General features: G+C 41.8%; 1 protein-coding gene and 1 long non-coding RNA gene across 2 annotated transcripts in view; one reads left to right on the plus strand and one right to left on the minus strand.

Annotated features, from left to right (window-relative positions):
• Positions 1 to 2,977: 2,977 nt before the first annotated feature.
• gigyf2 (GRB10 interacting GYF protein 2) overlaps positions 2,978 to 20,398 on the minus strand; it is a 48,525-nt gene continuing 31,104 nt past the window's right edge. The window contains 15 exon segments of the mRNA XM_034182797.1: positions 2,978 to 3,226; positions 6,779 to 6,917; positions 7,250 to 7,443; positions 7,609 to 7,760; positions 8,264 to 8,384; positions 8,387 to 8,442; positions 8,571 to 8,842; positions 9,019 to 9,141; positions 9,213 to 9,482; positions 9,565 to 9,717; positions 9,815 to 9,955; positions 15,461 to 15,561; positions 15,791 to 15,921; positions 18,117 to 18,245; positions 18,577 to 18,671. Coding sequence (XP_034038688.1) covers positions 3,159 to 3,226; positions 6,779 to 6,917; positions 7,250 to 7,443; positions 7,609 to 7,760; positions 8,264 to 8,384; positions 8,387 to 8,442; positions 8,571 to 8,842; positions 9,019 to 9,141; positions 9,213 to 9,482; positions 9,565 to 9,717; positions 9,815 to 9,955; positions 15,461 to 15,561; positions 15,791 to 15,921; positions 18,117 to 18,245; positions 18,577 to 18,671 — 2,145 coding nt within the window. The 3' untranslated portion in view covers positions 2,978 to 3,158.
• Positions 5,305 to 15,608, plus strand: LOC117521491. Its single transcript, XR_004563953.1, has 3 exons — positions 5,305 to 5,446; positions 13,473 to 13,477; positions 15,598 to 15,608. It is a non-coding gene; the product is annotated as an uncharacterized LOC117521491 (long non-coding RNA).

The following is a 20,398-nucleotide window of genomic DNA, read 5'->3' on the forward strand; positions in this document are numbered from 1 at the left end:
GACGAGATCCTGAGGCCCATTGTTGTGCCATACATCCAAGAACATCACCTCATGTTGCAGCAGGATAATGCACGGCCCCATGTTGCAAGGATCTGTACACAATTCTTGGAAGCTGAAAATGTCCCAGTTCTTGCATGGCCGGCATACTCCCGGACATGTCACCCATTGAGCATGTTTGGGATGCTCTGGACCAGCGTATACGACAGCGTGTACCAGTTCCTGCCAATATCCAGCAACTTCGCACAGCCATTGAAGAGGAGTGGACCAACATTCCACAGGCCACAATTGACAACCTGATCAACTCTATGCGAAGGAGATGTGTTGCACTGCATGCGGCAAATGGTGGTCACACCAGATACTGACTGGTATCCCCCCCCCCCAATAAAACAAAACTGCACCTTTCAGAGTGGCCTTTTATTGTGGACAGTCTAAGGCACACCTGTGCACTAATCATGGTGTCTAATCAGCATCTTGATATGGCACACCTGTGAGGTGGGATGGATTATCTCAGCAAAGGAGAAGTGCTCACTATCACAGATTTAGACTGGTTTTGTGAACAATATTTGAGGGAAATGGTGATATTGTGTATGTGGAAAAAGTTTTAGATCTTTGAGTTCATCTCATACAAAATGGGAGCAAAACCAAAAGTGTTGTGTTTATATTTTTGTTGAGTGTATTTTAACTGTTTGGTCCCTTAACTGTAAGATCTGGTTGCGTCTAACTACGTCACGTGCTGTTTTCTATGGCCTGAGGTGGCCTTTTGTGAGTCAACTCTACAAGAACTTAATTTCTTAATATGAGCATGGTACAACTTGAAATCGTCCGTTTCAATCTTGTAAAACTTCCATTATCATCAGCTGTTCTTTAAAAAAAACTGTTTGCAAAGACGTATGAAAGAATCCGAAACATTTGTGGTGAACATACCCAGAAACGACCTCATTACACATATGCGCCCCTATTCTGTGAATCACGCCAACGGTATATGGCGGCCATTTTGGAAAATGGCTGCCACAGCCGACACAGGCATAACCTCAAGTACACCAATGTCTGAAAATGTACACAATATGCAACTCTTCATGTGCCAAATTTCATGCCAAAATGAACAACTGTTTGACTTTTCTCCCTATTTACTGTTTTCTGCAGAGCCAATTTTCTAAAATGTAATTTTCATTAGTTGACCTTGTGATGGACAGATGACCTGTCCAGGGCGCACGCTGCCTCTTGTCCTGTGACTGCTCCGGCTCCCACTGCAACCTTTAACTGGAATAAACGCATACAGAAAATTAATGAATAAGCAAGCGCTAATGTAGTTGCAGTGGAGTTAGTCAGGTGAGTGGAAACGCTGAGGTCTGGAGATCGAGTTTGGAACACAAGTCATGGTGGCATCATTAAAAAAGACTTGAGCAGCAGGCATGTCTGCTTGACACCCCAACAGTACTTATTCCTGTATATACCTGAAATTCAGCTTTACTCTTGTAGTGACAATAAATGGAAACCCGTTTGATCCTGTAACATCACCACACGAACTGATAATGTGGGAGTCAACTCATTTCTTTTACGTGCAGTACACAGTTGTGGCACTAGGCTGTGCACTAACAGCAAGGTTTGCTGATGCTTAGAAAAGATGTGACTTCACAATAAATGAAAGCTTGCATTGTTGTGTTTGTACAGTGACTGCATTAACTGTTTCTTAACTGTATGCAGCTGCTCCACATAAAGATGTACTTTATTAATCTGACTGCCTGAATAGTAAAAATACACCATCAGGTTGCTGCAAACTGTCTTTACATCTCCCAACTGGCTTGGGAACACCACAGGATCATCCAAGAAGAGTTAAGAGGAGTTGGCTACAGATAGGGAAGTGTGGGATGAGCTGCTTCCTCTGCTGCCACTGCAAGCCAGACCAAGATAACCAGAAGAAAATGACTGAATACTGGTTCAAAAAATAATTACTGAAGAGTAGAAATGGTTTTAAAAAAGGAATACTGAAATTGAACAGACTACTCTCCGCCCCCCCAACGAGGCTGGGTACCCATTACGAGCTGGAGGGACTGGAACACTGCAAATGAAGTATTTTAGAACAAATACACATAGGTATCTTGAAATGGTCACCCCTGGAATCGAACCTTGGTCTGTTGGTTAGTAGTCCAGCTCCTATCCCACAGAGCCATCATGATAAAATAGTGCATATTCAATCCACCCCAACCCTAACAACTCCCCTTTAATTTATCAGACACAAATGTAAACAGCCCACACAGACTGTTTAATTTCATACTGCAATAAAAAAGTATGACTCCAGCAATTCATTTTCATATATTATAATACAGATGCAGAATTGAAAATTTATTCTTTAAACAGCCTAGTATTTTACAAGAAATAGATAACTACTTGGAACTTTTGCACATGTCCTTAAAACAGGACATAAGTGGGCACGAATCCTTGGGCTCTACCATCGTTATCCATGAACACCCAGCAGAAAACAGGGAAAGGGGGGAAGACACGGGGGGGGGGGGGGGGCTTTAGTGCAGGGCAAATGTTTTCAATAAATAAAAGCAAAAATAATCTCTCCAACTTTTCCCATATTTGCATCTCCACCATAAATCCTTACTTACCAAAAAAAAAAAATAAAAAAAGTGTTGAATTGAGACCAAAATCAGGATTGTCATCACTGTCAAGTTTCGTGACAACAGCCCGAGCAGATGATGCCAAACGGGCATCGATGCCTCTCTGTCTTCATTTGGTGACTGCACATTTGTGGGATCTTTCACTGAGCGTTTAGTTAATTCGCCTGCCTTTTCATTAGATTACAGGTCTGTCAGCAACAAGGAAAACACAAACACAAACACACACACACACACACACACACACACACACACACACACACACACACACACACACACACACACACACACACACACACACACACACACACACACACACACACACACACACCACACACTGCTTCACATCACTGTTCACAACTCCAAGTTGATTGTGGAACGGGGGGTTGCAAGAGAATGATCGAGAAAACAAACTGGAAGGAACAAAAAAGTGAAAGGTGAGAATGGAAGCAGTGAGGGGACTGGGACTGGAGTTTGGGTAAAACGGCTGCTGTTCAAACTGGATACAGTCAGTGGAGTTTGCTTGACTGCAGTCCCTTAAAAGTCCTCCAAAGTCTCAATCTCACCCATATTCAGTCTCTCAGATGATGCATTAACAGAAAAACCTGGAAGGGGGGAAAAACAACAACAAAACTGATTAAAAAACATGGTGACATCACAACCAAGTGTTAAGACTAAGGGTGCATCTGATAGTATTCACAGCACTTCACTTTTTCCATATTTTTTTCCAAAATGGAATAAATTCATCTCCTCAAAATTCTACTCACAACACATAAGTATTCACACAGCCTCAAGTCTTAAATGGTAAATGGACTGCATTTATATAGTGCTTTTCTATCTGCATCAGATGTTCAAAGCATTTTACAATAATGCCTCACATTCACCCCGATGTCAGTGTGCTGCCATACAAGGCGCTCACTACACACCGGGAGCAACTAGGGGTTTACAGACCTCTTAGTGATTTTCTGGTCAGGCTGGGATTTGAACCGAGGATCCTCTGGTCTCAAGCCCCACACTTTAACCACTCTCTAACCCAGGGCTATTCAACTGGCGGCCCACAGGCCAGAACCGGCCTTTTAATAAGTTTGGACCGGCCCACGGCCCACTTACCCATAAATATTAATAAATACACAATCAAAAGCCGCTACAAAGCGTATTCGCCAATTTTCGGCATTTTACGACACTTTGTGGCGCTTTGCGGCATGTTGAATCCTTTACGGCACGTCAGCACTGTTTCCAAACAGCCCCACCTCACGTGAAGGCATTGCGGGAATTTGAACAGTTGGTGGCGGTAATGTACCGTATTGGTTTGCAAACCACCAATAAACGAATCAAACGAAGAAGACGACGACAACCGAGAGCATTCAAAGGAGAAGAGACGTAAAGTTGACAACGAAAATAGAAGATTTAATAATGACTGGACTGATGAATATGTGCACGTAGAAAATGCCGAAGGCAGTCCCGTGTGCCTGCTGTGTTGTGACTGCGTGGTGAATAAGGAATATAACATGCAAAGGCACTTCATTACGACTCACTCCCGTTTTGACAATGAATATCCACCGGGTTCTGATGCTCATCAAATAAAAACAAAAGGACTTAATGTGAACTACAAGCGAAGCACTGCAATCTTCTCCCGTAGCTGCACTCTGCAACAGAAGTCAACGGCAGCATCCCTGTGTGTTGAGTGGGTTCTTGCTAAAAAGAAAATGCCATTCACTGACTCCAAAACAGTGAAAGAATGTATATTAGCTGCCATCGACGAGCTGGTAGCGCACAAGCTAAAACAGCAGGTAAAGTTTCAATCAAGTCAATCCCTCTGTCAGATACAACAGCTGCAAGACGACTGGATGTTTTAGAGACTCTTCTAAGTCAGTTGAAGAAAGCTGAATTCATGTCGCTGGCTGTGGATGACTCAGCTGACAGCTCCGATACAGCACAACTTTGTATGTGCGGTTTTTCAATGGTGACTGTTTCAAGGAGGATCTGTTGGGCCTAATTCCACTGGAAGGACAAACAACAGGGGAAATAATTTTCCAAAAGCTTATTGCTTTTTTAAAGACAATGGACTGGACCTGGGGCATGTTAACCTGCTGGTTACAGATGGAGTTCCCTCAATGGCAGGAAGGGTCAAAGGACTGTCTTCTGTTGCACCAAAACTACAGTCTGTCCACTGTCTCGTTCACCAGAGTGTCCTCTACTCTCAGCTTAGTGGTGAGTTTAAAAGTACCGTTGACTCTGTGATTGCTGCAGTGAACTTTATCAGAGCAACATCCAGTCTTCAGCACAAGTTGTTTCGCAGACTACTTGCTGATATATCAGCTGAGCAAACTGACCTACTTTTACACAACGTCAGGTGGTCTGTGAACTGAGGGAGGAAATTATCACCTTTCTATGTGAATGCAAGCACAAGAAGGCTGAAACATTTCTGACAAAAATGCTGGATGAGAAATTTGACTCAGAAATGTGCTTTTTAAGTGATATCATGCATCATTTGAATGGTCTTAATCTGAGTCTTCGGGGGAGGATAAAACAGTGGCTGATGTAGTTGAAAAGCTGACTGCTTTAAAAAAACAAAAAAAACAAAAACATTTTCACATGTGATCTTAAGCACAGGCTGCTGCACTTTCTCACACTCAGTGACTTCATTAGTATATATTTTTGATGTTCTGTTAAATAAAAAGGGAAAAAGAAATGCAGTAGCATTTGTCTCAATTGTACATCCGAGAGTAATAGTACAGGTCACGAGAATGTCCGGCCCACAGATCAAAGAATTCTGACAAATTTGGCCTCCGGAAAAATATAGTTGAATAGCCCTGCTTTAACCAGTCTTCTTGAATATGATGCCACAAGCTTGGTGCAGTTTTGTCCATTCCTCTTTGCAGCACCTCTCAAGCTCCATCAGGTTGCATGGGGAACGTTGGTGCACAGACATTTTCAGATCTCTCCAGACATGTTCAATCAGATTCAGGTCTGGGTTCTGGTTGGACCACTCAAGGACATTCACAGAGTTGTCCCGAAGCCACTCCTTTGATATCTTGGTTGTGTGCTCAGGGTCATTGTTCTGCTGAAAGATGAACCATCACCCCAGTCTGAGGTCAAGAGCGCTCTGGAGCAGGTTTTCATCCAGGATGTCTTTGTAAATTGCTGCATTCATCTTTCCCTCAATCCTGACTCGCCTCTCAGTTCCTGCTGCTGAAAAACATCCCCACAGCATGATGATGCCACCACCATGCTTCACTGTAGGGATGGTGCCTGGTTTCCCCCAAACATGACACCTGGCATTCACACTAAAGAGTTCAATCTTTGTCTCATCAGACCAGAGGAGTTTATGGTCTGAAAGTCCTTCAGGTGCCTTTTGGCAAACTCCAGGTGGGCTGCCATGTGCCTTTTACTAAGGAGTGTCTTCTGTCTGGCCACTCTACCATACAGGCCTGATTGGTAGAATGCTGCAGAGATGGTTGTCCTTCTGGAAGGTTCTCCTCTCTCCGTGAGAGGCATACTGGAGTTCTGACAGAGTGACCATCAGGTTCTTGGTCACCTCCCTGACTAAGGTCCTTCTGTCACGATCGCTCAGTTTAGACGAATGGCTAGCTCTTGTAAGAGTCTTGGTGGATCTGAACTTCTTCCATTTATAGATGACTGAGGTCACTGTGCTCATTGGGACCTTTAAAGCAGCAGAAATGTTTCTGTACCCTTCCCCAGATTTGTGCATCAAGACAATCCTGTCTTGGAGATCTTTGACTTCATGTTTGGTTTGTGCTCTGACATGCAGTCAACTGTTGGACCTTATATGCAGACAGGTGTGTGCCTTTCCAAATCATATCCAATCAAATAAATTTACTCCAGGTGGATTCCAATTAAGCTGTAGAAACATCTCAATGATGATCAGTGGAAACAGGAAACACCTGAGCTCAAATTTGAGCTTTATAGCAAAGGCCCTTAATACAAATATTCATATGTACATGTGATTTCGTATTTTAATAAATTTGTAAAAATGTAAAACTTTTTCATATTGTCACTATGGGGTATTGTGTGTAGAACTTTGAGGGAAACAAAATGAATTTAATCCGTTTTGGAATAAGGCTGTAACACCAAATGTGGAAAAAGCGAAGCGCTGTGTATACTTTCTGGATGCACCGTAGGAGCCAATGTTTTACCTAGCAGGCTGGGGTCTGCGCGAACCATCTTCTGCTTTTTCTTCTTCTTCCCTGAGGTGACGGTCTCAAAGCGCTGCTGGCCGCTCGTGTGGTTGGTCTGGTAGAGAGATGATGTTCCTGTTCCTCCCCATACAGAATCCTTGGCATGAGAGAAACGTGCATTGGGAGAACAGAATTCACAGTTTAAAGAAAACTTGGACTTCACAGAAATGTGGACTCAAAAGTCTTTCCAGATGATACTGGCTATAACAGCAATACCAAGAAAAGATCACAAAACATCAGGTCCAAAAACAAATGGACTTCCTGAACTTGCCAGAGCTCTCTGGTGTTTCTTTACCAGTGGTTACAGATTAACCTGCGATCCGGCATCTCAGCTGAACGTGCACATTCCTCCTTCGCATCTTCCCTGAAACAGCTGGCGGCAAAAATGTAGATCCTTTAACTAACGGGCAAAATTCCAGTCTCCCTCACCTGCTGCAGTTTGAGGGCTTGGTGTTGGATCTGCGGTGCCTGTTTCTGTTGGTTAGTGTTCTGTTTGGCACGACGTTCGAGAAACTGCTTGGCAAAGTCCTTGGCCTCGGGAGTGTCCCCCAGATAGGCCCTGACATAGTCGTGCACCTCATAGGGAGAGTCCACCTCCTTCAGGAAAGATGCAAATGTTGGAACTGGAAGGAAACATGGAAGAGGGAAAAAACTGAAAACAAACCAGTTTGTAGTGAAATGCTTAATGCTGAAATTAAAAAAAGCATGTGATGTTTGGACACAATAAATGCAACATTTCATAGCTCAGGTCTGCAAAAACTGGGCTTAATATTTCCTTTTGGTCATACCATCCAGATTGTTGGCTGTGTTGAGGGTGTGCAGGGTTTGCTCACACCACTGCATAAACGTGTCCTGCTGACTTTTACCAATTCCTTGGAACAGCTTGAGTAGCTTCTCCTCCTCTTCTACCTTCTTGTTGACTCGTCCACTCAAACTGTTACTGTATGTGGACAAATAAAAAAACAAACAAGAAAAATACTTTCAGATCCATGTGCTGTCCCGTATCCTTGTAGATCAGCAGCAACCACCTTGTCTTATTGGCCCAGCATCCAGAGCGCTGTGGGTTTTACTGATGTATCAAAAGATCTCACCTCATTACAGCCGTCCTTTACAGTCACTCTCATTTGTCACACATATTCAACAACATAAAATGTTCAAGCCTGTTCCAGTTTTATCTCAGCAGTTAATTTCTAAATATGTTCCATGCAAAAACAACAGACTTTCATCTTTTACTGTGAAACATATTCATTAATCAGACAACGGTAGAAGTATTCACGGCAGCTCTCACTACACCTCGTAAAAATTTCCAGCCAGGTGGGCTGCCATCCCAAAACTCTACATAAAACAGTACATATAATGGTTGGACAAACCCTGATTATTTTCACCAGAGGGGGCAGTTAACTGTTAACGGCACGACAGTGAGCATGGGTTCCAGTCAGGTACCTGAGGTTGGCGTTGCCCTTATTGTTCTTCTGTGCACTGCTCTTTTTGGCCTGGAGAGGTTGCTGGGCTGCATCCTTCACAGCTTCATCCCAAAAGCCCATGTTTGAGTTGTGGGTGTCCCCCAGATACTACTGGAATCTGACATCCAAGAGGAACAGGTGCTCGAGTTACCGGCCCCCACACAGAGTTGCGTAAAGATGTCTACAGGAAGTGGCAGACAGAAAACATATTTAATGTTGCCTGAACCATTTCTCATTAGTGACAAATTATCACATAGGTGAGTTGCTTCTTTCTACACATAAGTGAACAAATTAAAGCATTTAATAAGGCCAAACTCTGCTTGTCAGACATACACTCTGGTTGTGTGCGAGTCTGCGGTGCAACAATGGGGTGTTGATGCTGCTCCTTCTGCTGTTTCATCTGCTGCGCTTCCTCTCTCTGGATCTCCAACAGTGACTTGGTAACCACTTGCTGCTTGGCCATGTTGCCCCAACCAGACAACTTAGCCTGCGGCTGCGGCACCTGATGCAAAGCCTGCTGCTGCTGAAGCTTCAGAAGCTCTTGCTGCTGACGTCGCTGCTGCAGGAACAGCGAAAAAAACAAAACAAAAAAAAAAAACGGGTGTGAACGTGTGTAAACTTACACATCAGAAGGAATTCAGTACCAAACTAGTTAGACTTTTCACAATTAAAAACATGTATTAAACAATGTTGACTACAAGCACCCAGCGTTAGTCTGCTGCTCGCTGCTTATACCTCCTCCCGTGCCTGCTGTTCTTGCTCCTCTTCTAGTTTCTGGATTTCTGCAAGTGACAGGGCGTTGTGTGTCTGGTTCAGAATGTTGGCTGACTGCTGGCCCCACTTTGATGAAGATGGAAGCTATGAGACAGCAGGATGCATTTTATTAGCTTCATGCTAAGCTTCATCTTCCATCTCTGCAGTGTTTGTACCTTCATCTGTGCAAGCTGCTGTTGCTGCAGCTGCTGTTGCTGAATTCGTCTAAGAGCCTCCTGTTGCTGCTGTCTCTGTCTCTGAAGCTCCTGCTGCCTCTGGGCCTCCTGCTCCCTTCTTTTCTGCTCCTCCAGTTGTTGCTGAGCCAAAGCAGCAGCGGCGGCAGCAGCTGCAGCCTCTTCCTCTGCCCGCTTCTCTTCCTCTGCCCGCTTCTCCTCCTCACGCCTCCTTAATGCTTCTAGTTCCTCCTGCTTCCTGCGCTCCTCTTCCTAGGGAGGCAGCAAATACAATTCATCATATTTCATTCTCAGATGTGACAAACACGGGAAGAATAATGTCGGCATCCCTTACTTGTTTGCGGTGGAATTCTTCCCGTTTTTTCCGCTCTTCCTCTTCCCTTCGCCTCTCCTCTAGTCTGCGAAGAGCTTCCTCCTGGGCCAGCCTCTCCTCTTCTTCCTGCTTCCTGCGCTGCGCCTCTTCTTGCTCTCGCCTCAACGCTTCCTCCTAATAATACACAACAACCCATGATTCCCCTCACCGCCACAGAGAAGTGATTCCCTATGCCATACCAGCTCACGGGGTTTGAACGTTTCAAATGCACCTGTTTCTGTCGAGCAAGTTCCTCTTCCTCCAAACGTTTTCGCTCTTCCTCCTGGTGAGCCCGCAGGGCCTCCTCCAGTCGTTTCCTCTCCTCTTCTTCCCTCTTAGCTCTCATTTCTGCCTCACGCCTCTCCAGCTCTAACTGTCGGAGGAAGTAATCATAAAATAATGTGGTTTCTTTCACAACTATAACCGCAAACATTAAAGCATAATTGCGACTGTTACAACAGAACAGTGGTATGAAAAAAGAACGTGTATGTAATAACGATTCTTTTGTAGTTCCACACACGAACTTCAGCAAATTCACAACAGAGCTTGATCGTGCAGTTCAGAAAGCAAAAATCCTATTCTTATTATCCATAGCAATTTAGATTATGGGCTAAAAAGTAGTACCCATTTAAAACAGACTCATTAAGAGCTACGCCGTCGTGTAATGATGGTATGTGCTGCTGTAGAAGACACAAGTCTGTATATTAACATTATTTGACCAAAAATGTGTTTTATTACCAATGTCACTGCAAAGGACGACACTACACAATCCTAAACTGACACAGCGATGTCTCTTGATTGGTGGACATGGCTGTTACTTGGTCATTTTTTTAAACCCAGTGAACAGCAGGGTAAGCAGTTGTTTTGTTGCTGCTGCACTCAGTTAATGACATGGGAACTCTGCTGAAGTGAGCCGCTCAGCGGTTCACACTACAGCCCCCTTCACACCAGATCTGCTTCGAGTTGCTTCCTGTGGCGTCATGATGACGCAGGAATATCTACGTCAGGTGCGCGCAGCAGGGGGCAGAGAGGAGGTGAGAACGCAGCCTGCAGGTTCTCTGCACAGAGAAATCAGAGTGCACAGTTTGGCTGCAACCAGACTGTGCACTCTGATTTCTCTTCTAGTTTATATTTGTTCTTGTGCTGAGCTGCAGGCCTGCGCTCTAAGTTCTGTTATAGTTTATCTTTCCTCCTTTGACCGCGAGATGCGCACGCTAACAAACCGTCCATTAAATGTGGATATGTCTGGAGTTATACTTGATGTGGACATGTCCTGTCTCTGGCAATCAGTCTGTGAGCAGGACTTATGTCCTTTATTTAACACAATGATGAGGGAGTTTGAGGGGACAGCGAGGAGCTGCAATCAGCATTTTTTTTTTCTGTGCTCTTTTTTGAGCGTGTAGTTTTACTGCATTGTGTACACGGTATAAAAACAACCCTGTGTGATTTATACTGCGGGAACAATGGAACACAGCAGGAATCATAAACTGGCGTCGGGTAACGTTGTCTTGTGAGTGTGTGGCTTCCAGTCACGCTGAATACCATCCTGTTGCTCTGACTTGCGCTGAAACCACTTAATTCTGCATCGACCAGAGGACGCAAACAAAATTAAACATGTTTAATTTTTGGCATCCGATCTGCTTCGTCCTTTGCATCCCTCGCGCTGTTGTGGCGCCAAGCTGCATCGTCTCTGCACTAGGTTGCTTCCAAGTGGCATCGTCATGATGACACACGATGCAACTGGGAGCAGCCCCGGTGTGAAAGGGGCTTACAGAGCAGTGCACAGCATGCGTGCAAATGCTTTAGATGCACAGAATTCCAATCCAGCAGGACATGGGCTTACAGGATTTTTTTTTTAAACCGTCTAGGGGGCATTTTGTGATGTGTAATTTAAATGTTGCAAACATAGTATTATAAAGTACTGAATTAGTGTAATTTTCTTTCATTCTTCAATTAAGTGAAGGTTTCACTTTTCATTACAAAGGTGGACAAAATAGTTGTTTTCAACAGAATTTTACAAAGACCTGTGGCCCTCCTCCCAGATTAATTTGTGGCCCTTCATAGGAAAGAATGTGGGCATGCCTGCATTAGGAGAAAGTTGAGAAGCTCGAGAGAAATTATGGGATGTGTAGTTCATTCTTGCTTAAATGTAATTATGCAGTCTTGTACCTTTGCCTTTTTGTTCGTTTTGCAGTTTATTTTTCAATTTCAATTTATTTTCATTATATAGCGCCAAATCACAACAGAGTTGCCTCAAAGCGCTTCACACAGGTAAGGTCTAACCTTATCAACCCCCAGAGCAACAGTGGTAAGGGAAAAACTCCCTCTGAGGAAGAAACCTCAAGCAGACCAGACTCAAAGGGGTGACCCTCTGGTTGGGCCATGCTACAAAACATAAATTACAGAACAATTCACAGACGAATATACAACCCCTGGCAAAAATTATGGAATCACCGGCCTCGGAGGATGTTCATTCAGTTGTTTAATTTTGTAGAAAAAAAAGCAGATCACAGACATGACAAAACTAAAGTCATTTCAAATGGCAACTTTCTGGCTTTAAGAAACACTATAAGAAATCAGTAAAAAAAATTGTGGCAGTCAGTAACGGTTACTTTTTAGACCAAGCAGAGGGAAAAAAATATGGAATCACTCAATTCTGAGGAAAAAATTATGGAATCATGAAAAACAAAAGAATGCCCCAACACATCAATAGTATTCTGTTGCACCACCTCTGGCTTTTATAACAGCTTGCAGTCTCTGAGGCATGCACTTAATGAGTGACAGTACTCTTCATCAATCTGGCTCCAATTTTCTCTGATTGCTCTTGCCAGATCAGCTTTGCAGGTTGGAGCCTTGTCATGGACCATTTTCAACTTCCACCAAAGATTTTCAATTGGATTAAGATCCGGACTTTTTGCAGGCCATGACATTGACCCTATGTGTCTGTTTGCAAGGATTGTTTTCACAGTTTTTGCTCTATGGCAAGATGCATTATCTTAAAAAAAGATTTCATCATCCCCAAACATCCTTTCAATTGATGGGATAAGAAAAGTGTCCAAAATATCAACGTAAACTTGTGTATTTATTGATGATGTAATGACAGCCATCTCCCCAGTGCCTTTACCTGACATGCAGCCCCATATCATCAATGATTGTGGAAATTTACATGTTCTCTTCAGGCAGTCATCTTTATAAATCTCATTGGAATGGCACCAAACAAAAGTTCCAGCATCATCACCCTGCCCAATGCAGATTCGAGATTCATCATTGAATATGACTTTCATCCATTCATCCACAGTCCACGATTGCTTTTCCTTAGCCCATTGTAACCTTGTTTTTTTCTGTTTAGGTGTTAATGATGGCTTTCGTTTAGCTTTTCTGTATGTAAATCCCATTTCCTTTAGGCGGTTTCTCACAGTTCAGTCACAGACATTGACTCCAGTTTCCTCCCATTCGTTCCTCATTTGTTTTGTTGTGCATTTTCGATTTTTGAGACATATTGCTTTAAGTTTTCTGTCTTGACGCTTTGATGTCTTCCTTGGTCTACCAGTATGTTTGCCTTTAACAACCTTCCCATGTTGTATTTGGTCCAGAGTTTAGACACAGCTGACTGTGAACAACCAACATCTTTTGCAACATTGCGTGATGATTTACCCTCTTTTAAGAGTTTGATAATCCTCTCCTTTGTTTCAACTGACATCTCTCGTATTGGAGCCATGATTCATGTCAGTCCAAGGTGTGATCACTCCTTTTTAGATGCAGACTAACGAGCAGATCTGATTTGATGCAGGTGTTAGGTATGGGGATGAAAATTTACAGGGTGATTCCATAATTTATTCCTCAGAATTGAGTGAGTCCATATTTTTTTCCCTCTGCTTGGTCTAAAAAAGTAACCGTTACTGACTGCCACAATTTTTTTTCCTGATTTCTTATAGTGTTTCTTAAAGCCAGAAAGTTGCCATTTGAAATGACTTTAGTTTTGTGTCATGTCTGTGATCTGCTTTTTTTCTACAAAATTAAACAACTGACTGAACATCCTCCGAGGCCGGTGATTCCATAATTATTGCCAGGGGTTGTACAAGAAATGCTACTGGTGCAGCAGGACAGGAGGGTCGCCAACACGAATACAACTCCCATCTCTGGATGGAGCTGCACCTTAAACAGAGAGAAAAAAACAGAATCAGGCATCAGAAAGACAAAAAATACTGTATAATTTGCCAGCATTAAACAACAAGAAAAACAGAGAAATACTAAGGTGATCACCGGCCACTAGCCCTAAACTTCACTAAAAGACCCAGAATTTAGGTAAAGTTGAGGCCGCAGCCCGCTCCAATTACTAATAACATGAATTAAAAGAGTAAAAAGCGTAAAACAAAAGTGTACCAGTATGCTAGCCACATGAAACGGAAAATAAGTGCGTCTTAAGTCTGGACTTGAAAATCTCCACAGAATCTGACTGACTGTTTTGTTGACGATTTTTGATATTTTTTTTATGCTCATGATTACTCTCACAGCTGATTGGCTTGGTTCAAGGCTTAAAATGCTTTATATAAGAGTTTTCTAAAATGTCAATGGAGAAAATGGATGACTTTTTTTCACGGTGAGTTCTATATGAGCAGAACTTAGTATAAAACTTTCTTGTGGCTTTGAAAAATGACCGTGACTTATCCAGCTTACTCTCAAACCTGGAACAAAATGTACAGACAATTATCAGCATTTCACCCACATCATCTACTTCCACACAGCACAACTCCTTTTTCCAAAAGGATTTAAATTCCCACTTGTGGACTAACCAGAGCAGAACTGTTCTTCTCAACAAAGATGGAGAAAGCTGCAAGATGTCTCACCCGCAGTAACACTCATCAGTTGTGTCACGGTGTGACAGGTCCATAAAAATAATATGCTGTATTTTTTTTTAACATGATTATTTTTAAAACACACTTGCTGTATTGGGTAGCTGATTTTCAGGAGGCCTGCAGGGGGCATAATTTTACATGAAAATAACATTTCTTCTAAACTGTGTGTTGAATTTTTCAAAGACTGCGTACAGGGCTCATTCAATGTTTATAACTGGAAATGGTGTAATATAAGATGCACAACAAAAATCACAAATCATTTAAAGATGTAATTCTGAACTGGAATTGCAGACAAGACTCTTTGGGTAAGATGCAGTAAAATTCATGTTCTTTTAAATCCTTTAATACTTTAGATACCATATTTCCTTGATTAAACACCTGACCTTAAATACGGGCCTCCCATTTAATTGCCGGTGTCACAGACCAAACGGTCCCCCCTAAAAATTGGTCTGCCCTGCCTTCACTGCGCATGCGTCATTTGGGAGCACAGCAGCTCATCTGAGACTGACTCTTTTCACCCAAAGTGATCAAAGGGAATAATGGGATTATTACAAGGTAAAACCTCTTAAATCATTCTAAAGTCAGTTTTAAGCAGAAACAAGGCCGTTTTAAGCAGAAGCAAGGTGATAATCAGTGATGCTTTGAAATGACAGGCACAGTGAATGCAGCAGGAGCAGCTCATCATGCTGCGGTGCTCTGATCGCTTCTCCATCTTTTATTATGACATAATGTGAAAGTTTATGTGAAAATGATTGTTGTACAAAAGCTTCAGATATCTGTCAGTGAGACAGATGATGACTGAAGTGCAGTCTTAATACGAGCCTGCCTTGAATACGAGCCTGCCTCGTTTAGGCACCAGGTCTGCACGCGGTTTTGAAAAAATAAACGCCCGGGCTGTTAATCAAGGAAATACAGTACGCCTCTGTGGCGAAGCACAGGTTTAAACATGCTTTATAGATACGGTAAGCTTGACAGCGTAAACTGAAAGAGGAAATGGAAAAGTGCACAGAAATATTGGTTACCTTTGCAGACTTTGACTTCTCTAACTGCTGCATCTGCTCGATAGTTGGAGCCTGCGCCACTGAGTCTATTGGTAAATCCCACACACTGCTGCCGTCCCATGCTGTCCGGAACAATAAAATAGATTACACGTTTTTAGTGATGATAGCTTCCAAAATTGGTGTACTTTGCTTCAAATTGACAAATAAATCATATTTTATTGTAAACAAAGACAGGTACAGGTTTGACCACTTATAAGAACCGCTTTTAATGTATAGCACATCAAGAGTAAACAACAAACTCATGTGGTTCCCAAGTAACCAACCATCTAGTGAATGGTGGTTGAAACTCACTGCTTGGAGCAGCTTGTTGGAGGTTTGGTGTGCAAGACGCCTGAGAAGATGAGTTCTGTTTTTCCCACACAGAACCAGAGTCTGGTACAGACAGGGACCGGGTAACAGGAGGTAGGAGGCTCTCAGACACTCTACAAAAAAAATTTTTTTTACAGAATAAATTCATTACACCCTTGGTGTGAACGAAAGCTGGAAATGTTCAAGGATCAAATGGGTCACACATGCTAGCATTTTGGACAAACAATTTGCAAACCAAATTTCAATTCACTTTAATGGATCTGCTCCACAGGGTGACACATGAGCACAGACTGATTTGCATGAATATTGTGTTGCTTTGACCTACCAACAAACACTGCAGCAATCATCAAACTGACAGTGACAGTAACAAGCACTTTACATATTGGTTATGTTAAATAAAATCCAATTTTATAAAAATATTCTGCCAGAGTATACATTGTCCTAAAAAATAAATTAAGTACAGTTAGCACTTAGACGTAAGACAAGACAGAACGGCACTTCTGTCTTTCTTCCTGTTGTGAAGAAATGAACTCTGAAAATGAGCATGTTGAAGTTGTTTGTCTGCAGATATCATACTGTTACCATCCTGTTAACCGTTCTACACTGATGCACCTGGAAGCTGCTTTTTGTTGTTAAAGCAAGTTATAATTTCATCCACATGATAACAGGAACTTCCAAACAAGATGCACACAAGAGCTGCAACGTTTAACTGACTAATAATGAACTATTAAATTAGTCAACAACTATTTTGACAATAGATTCATTGTTTTGATTTTTTTTTAATCCAAATTCTCTGATTTCAACTTCTAATATGTGAATATTTTCTTTTTATTTTCAGTTTCTTTACTCCTGCTTGGCAGTAAACTGAACATCTTTGGGATGTGGACAAAACAAGATATCTCAAAGTGTCATCTTGGCCTCTGGAGAACAATGTTCAACATTTTTCACCATTTACTGACATCTTATGGGCCAAACAGCTAATTGATTAAATTGGTACATCATTTTCTCAATACAACCCCAATTCCAATGAAGTTGGGACATTGTGTAAAATGTAAATAAAAACAGAATACAATGATTTACAAATCCTCTTCAACCTATATTCAATTGAATACACCACAAAGACAAGATATTTGATGTTCAAACTGATAAACTTTACTGTTTTTGTGCAAATATTTGCTCATTTTGAAATGGATGCCTGCAACACGTTTCAAAAAAGCTGGGACAGTGGTATGTTTACCACTGTGTTACATCACCTTTCCTTCTAATAACACTCAATAAGCGTTTGGGAACTGAGGACACTAATTGTGAGTGTCATGATTGGGTATAAAAGGAGCATCCCCAAAAGGCTCAGCTGTTCACAAGCAAAGATGGGGCGAGGATAACCACTGCGTGAAAAAAAAAACTCCAACAGTTTAACAATGTTTCTCAACATTCAATTGCAAGGAATTTAGGGATTCCATCTTCTACAGTTCATAATATAATCAGAATCTGGAGAACTTTCTACACATAATCAGCAAGGCTGAAAACCAACATTGAATGCCCGTGACCTTCGATCCCTCAGGCGGCACTGTATTAAAAACCAACATCATTGTGTAAAGGATCTTACCGCGTGGGCTCAAACATTTCAGAAAACCATTGTCAGTTAACACAATTCGCCGCTACATCTACAAGTGCAAGTTAAAACTCCACCATGCAAAATGAAAGCCATACATCAACAACATCCAGAAACGCCGCTGCCTTCTCTGGGCCCAAGCTCATTTGAAATGGACAGACACAAAGTGGAAAAGTGTGCTGTGGTCTGATGAGTCCACATTCCAAATTGTTTTTGGAAATCATGGACGTCGTGTTTATCAGTTTGAACATTAAATATCTTGTCTTTGTGGTGTATTCAATTGAATATAGGTTGAAGAGGATTTGCAAATCATTGTATTCTTTTTTTATTTACATTTTACACAACGTCCCAACTTCATTGGAATTGGAGTTGTAAATTCATTACAAAAATAATAGTTTTTTACACCCCTATTAGACCCAGAGAGTGTAGCAACCAGGGTTTAAACCACTGATCCTGTGGTTAACAGATGACTAACTTTTACCAACAAAGACACACAAGACAATTTAACCTTGTCAATGTGACATCAGATTTTTCTCTGACAGTATGTGCCACATCAACAACATGATATTGGATGCAGGATGTGCACGTGCTGCACCATCACCAAGCTACCAGAGCAGCTGTGAAGAATGCAACAAATTCTTGCAGTGCAACCATGGCCCAACATAAGTTTGTGTAGCTGGTTGGGTGTATAACAACCTCATCTTGAGCGTCTGGTATTGCTGTAAGATCAGGTTGATCTGCTGTTGATGTTGCTGCTGCTGCTGAAGAGGAGCCGAGCTGAGGGCTGCAGCCTTCTGCTGGGCCAGAGCCTGTGCATACTGCTGTCTGGACAGCAAAGCAGAGGCAAAACATTAATTAACACAAGGAAATCAGTTATATATTCTCTATGTTAAATCATTTACATCCTACTGTCAACACGCATGATTCAACATGGTTTTTTTGGTTTTTTTTTTTTTAGCAATTTCAGCTGAAGCATTGAAAGATCTTTTTTAAAAGCCTTATGAAACTCCTCAGACTAATCCTGTAAGAGCTCCAAAAAAAAAAGAAAAAAAAAAAAGAGGATGGTTCACAAATGCTTGTGATTGAATAATTATGTTCTACGTACAGTCCTGCTACATCTACAAATGAAAAGTTGAACAATCTGAAGTGGACGTACCTGAGGAGGTATTGATATTGGAGCTGCTGTAACTGATAAAGGTTGAGAGCGGTGAGCTCCTGCTGTCTCTTCAACCTCTCCTGATCCCCATCTCCCTAAATGAAACCAGGAAATAAAGACAAAAAATAAACACAATTACCCTCTAGCAAGCAAGCGATGTCTATGCCATCATCAAAGAGGCTGCTCAGGCAAATGGTCTATTTAAAATAGCACTGCAAAGAAAGCTCTGAGGGGCAGTGTCCACAGCCACAAAGCTGTTCCCGGTTACTCTCCACATGTGCTTCAACAGACTGATGCAATATTATTTAGCATTACAGAACAGCTTTCATTTTGACGTTGATGTCTTTCCACTTCCAGATCATCTTAACTGCACAATTCAAAACATGAACGTATGCAAGGCAGAAACTACCTTTATCATACAGAACTTTACTGTTTCTATTTCTTAATGACTAATACAAATGAAGTCCAAGACATACGCAGTGACTTGGAAATGTTCATCTTCATGTATCCATCCTGAGTTGTCTAAATAAAACTGGCTATAAAAGTGATTGTATATACCAATAATAACCCTTTTATTTAGTTTGTCTAAATACATATGGTCTCTCAACAGAGGGACTATGCACAAAAAAAATGATTGTAATTCAGTTTTTTTGTTAAAACCCTGGAATTAAAGCTGAAAGTCTACAAAATCAGTGCATTATGACTGGTTCATTTCCAAAACAATTTAGATTATTCTCCTACAACCAAATTATGTATACATTTCCTCTATATCTTTTGATATTATTTTCCAAGGGCTCAACAGTAATGCTTGTCCACTTGATATTCGCGGCATCGGACTAGTGCCACTGGCCTGATGTGACAAGTTAATTTTGAAGCCCCATTTAGAATGAAACTGGTCCAAAAAAAAGTATTTCAGTGGTGTTTCAGAGGCTGTAGAAGCTTTTGCTTTTGTCCACACTCACTGTACAAAAGCAGAAGTCCCAATGCTTTTGTATGGTTTTCCATGTAATACTGGATTTTGTTTTTCAATTTCAATTTTTCAAGTTATTTTCATTTATATAATGCCAAATCACAACAGAGTTGCCTCAAGGCGCTTCACACAAGTAAGGTCTAACCTTACTAACCCCCAGAGCAGCAGTAAGGAAAAAAGCTCTCTGAGGAAGAAACCTCAAGCAGACTCAAAGGGGTGACCCTCTGCTTGGGTCATGCTACAGACACAAATTACAGAACAATTCACAAAACGAATATACAAGAAATGCTATTGGCACACAGGACAGGAGGGTCGCCAACACGAATACAACTCCCATCTCTGGATGGAGCTGCACCTTAAACAGAGAGAAAAAACAGAATCAGGCATCAGAAAGGCAAAAAATAGTGTATAATTTGCCAGCATTAAACAACAAGGAAAACAGAGAAACACTAAGGTGATCACCGGCCACTAGCCCTAAACTTCACTAAAAGACCCAGAATTTAAGTAAAGTTGAGGCCACGCCCCGCTCCGTTTCCTAATAAAATTAATTAAAAGAATAAAAAGCGCAGAACTATACTATGCCAGTATGCTAGCCATACGAAAGGGAAAATAAGTGCGTCTTAAGTCTGGACTTGAAAGTCTCCACAGAATCTGACTGCTTTATTGACGCGGGGAGATCATTCCACAGAACAGGGGCATTGTAAGAGAAAGCTCTATGACCCGCAGATTTCTTATTCACCCTAGGGACACAAAGTCGTCGCTGAGAATGCAAAGCCCGGGCTGGTACATAAGGTTTAATTTGGTCAGCTAGATAGGAAGGTGCCAGTCTGTGAGCAATTTTATAGACTAGTA

This window comes from Thalassophryne amazonica, chromosome 12 (assembly GCF_902500255.1).
Source record: "Thalassophryne amazonica chromosome 12, fThaAma1.1, whole genome shotgun sequence".
Lineage (NCBI taxonomy): Eukaryota > Metazoa > Chordata > Actinopteri > Batrachoidiformes > Batrachoididae > Thalassophryne > Thalassophryne amazonica.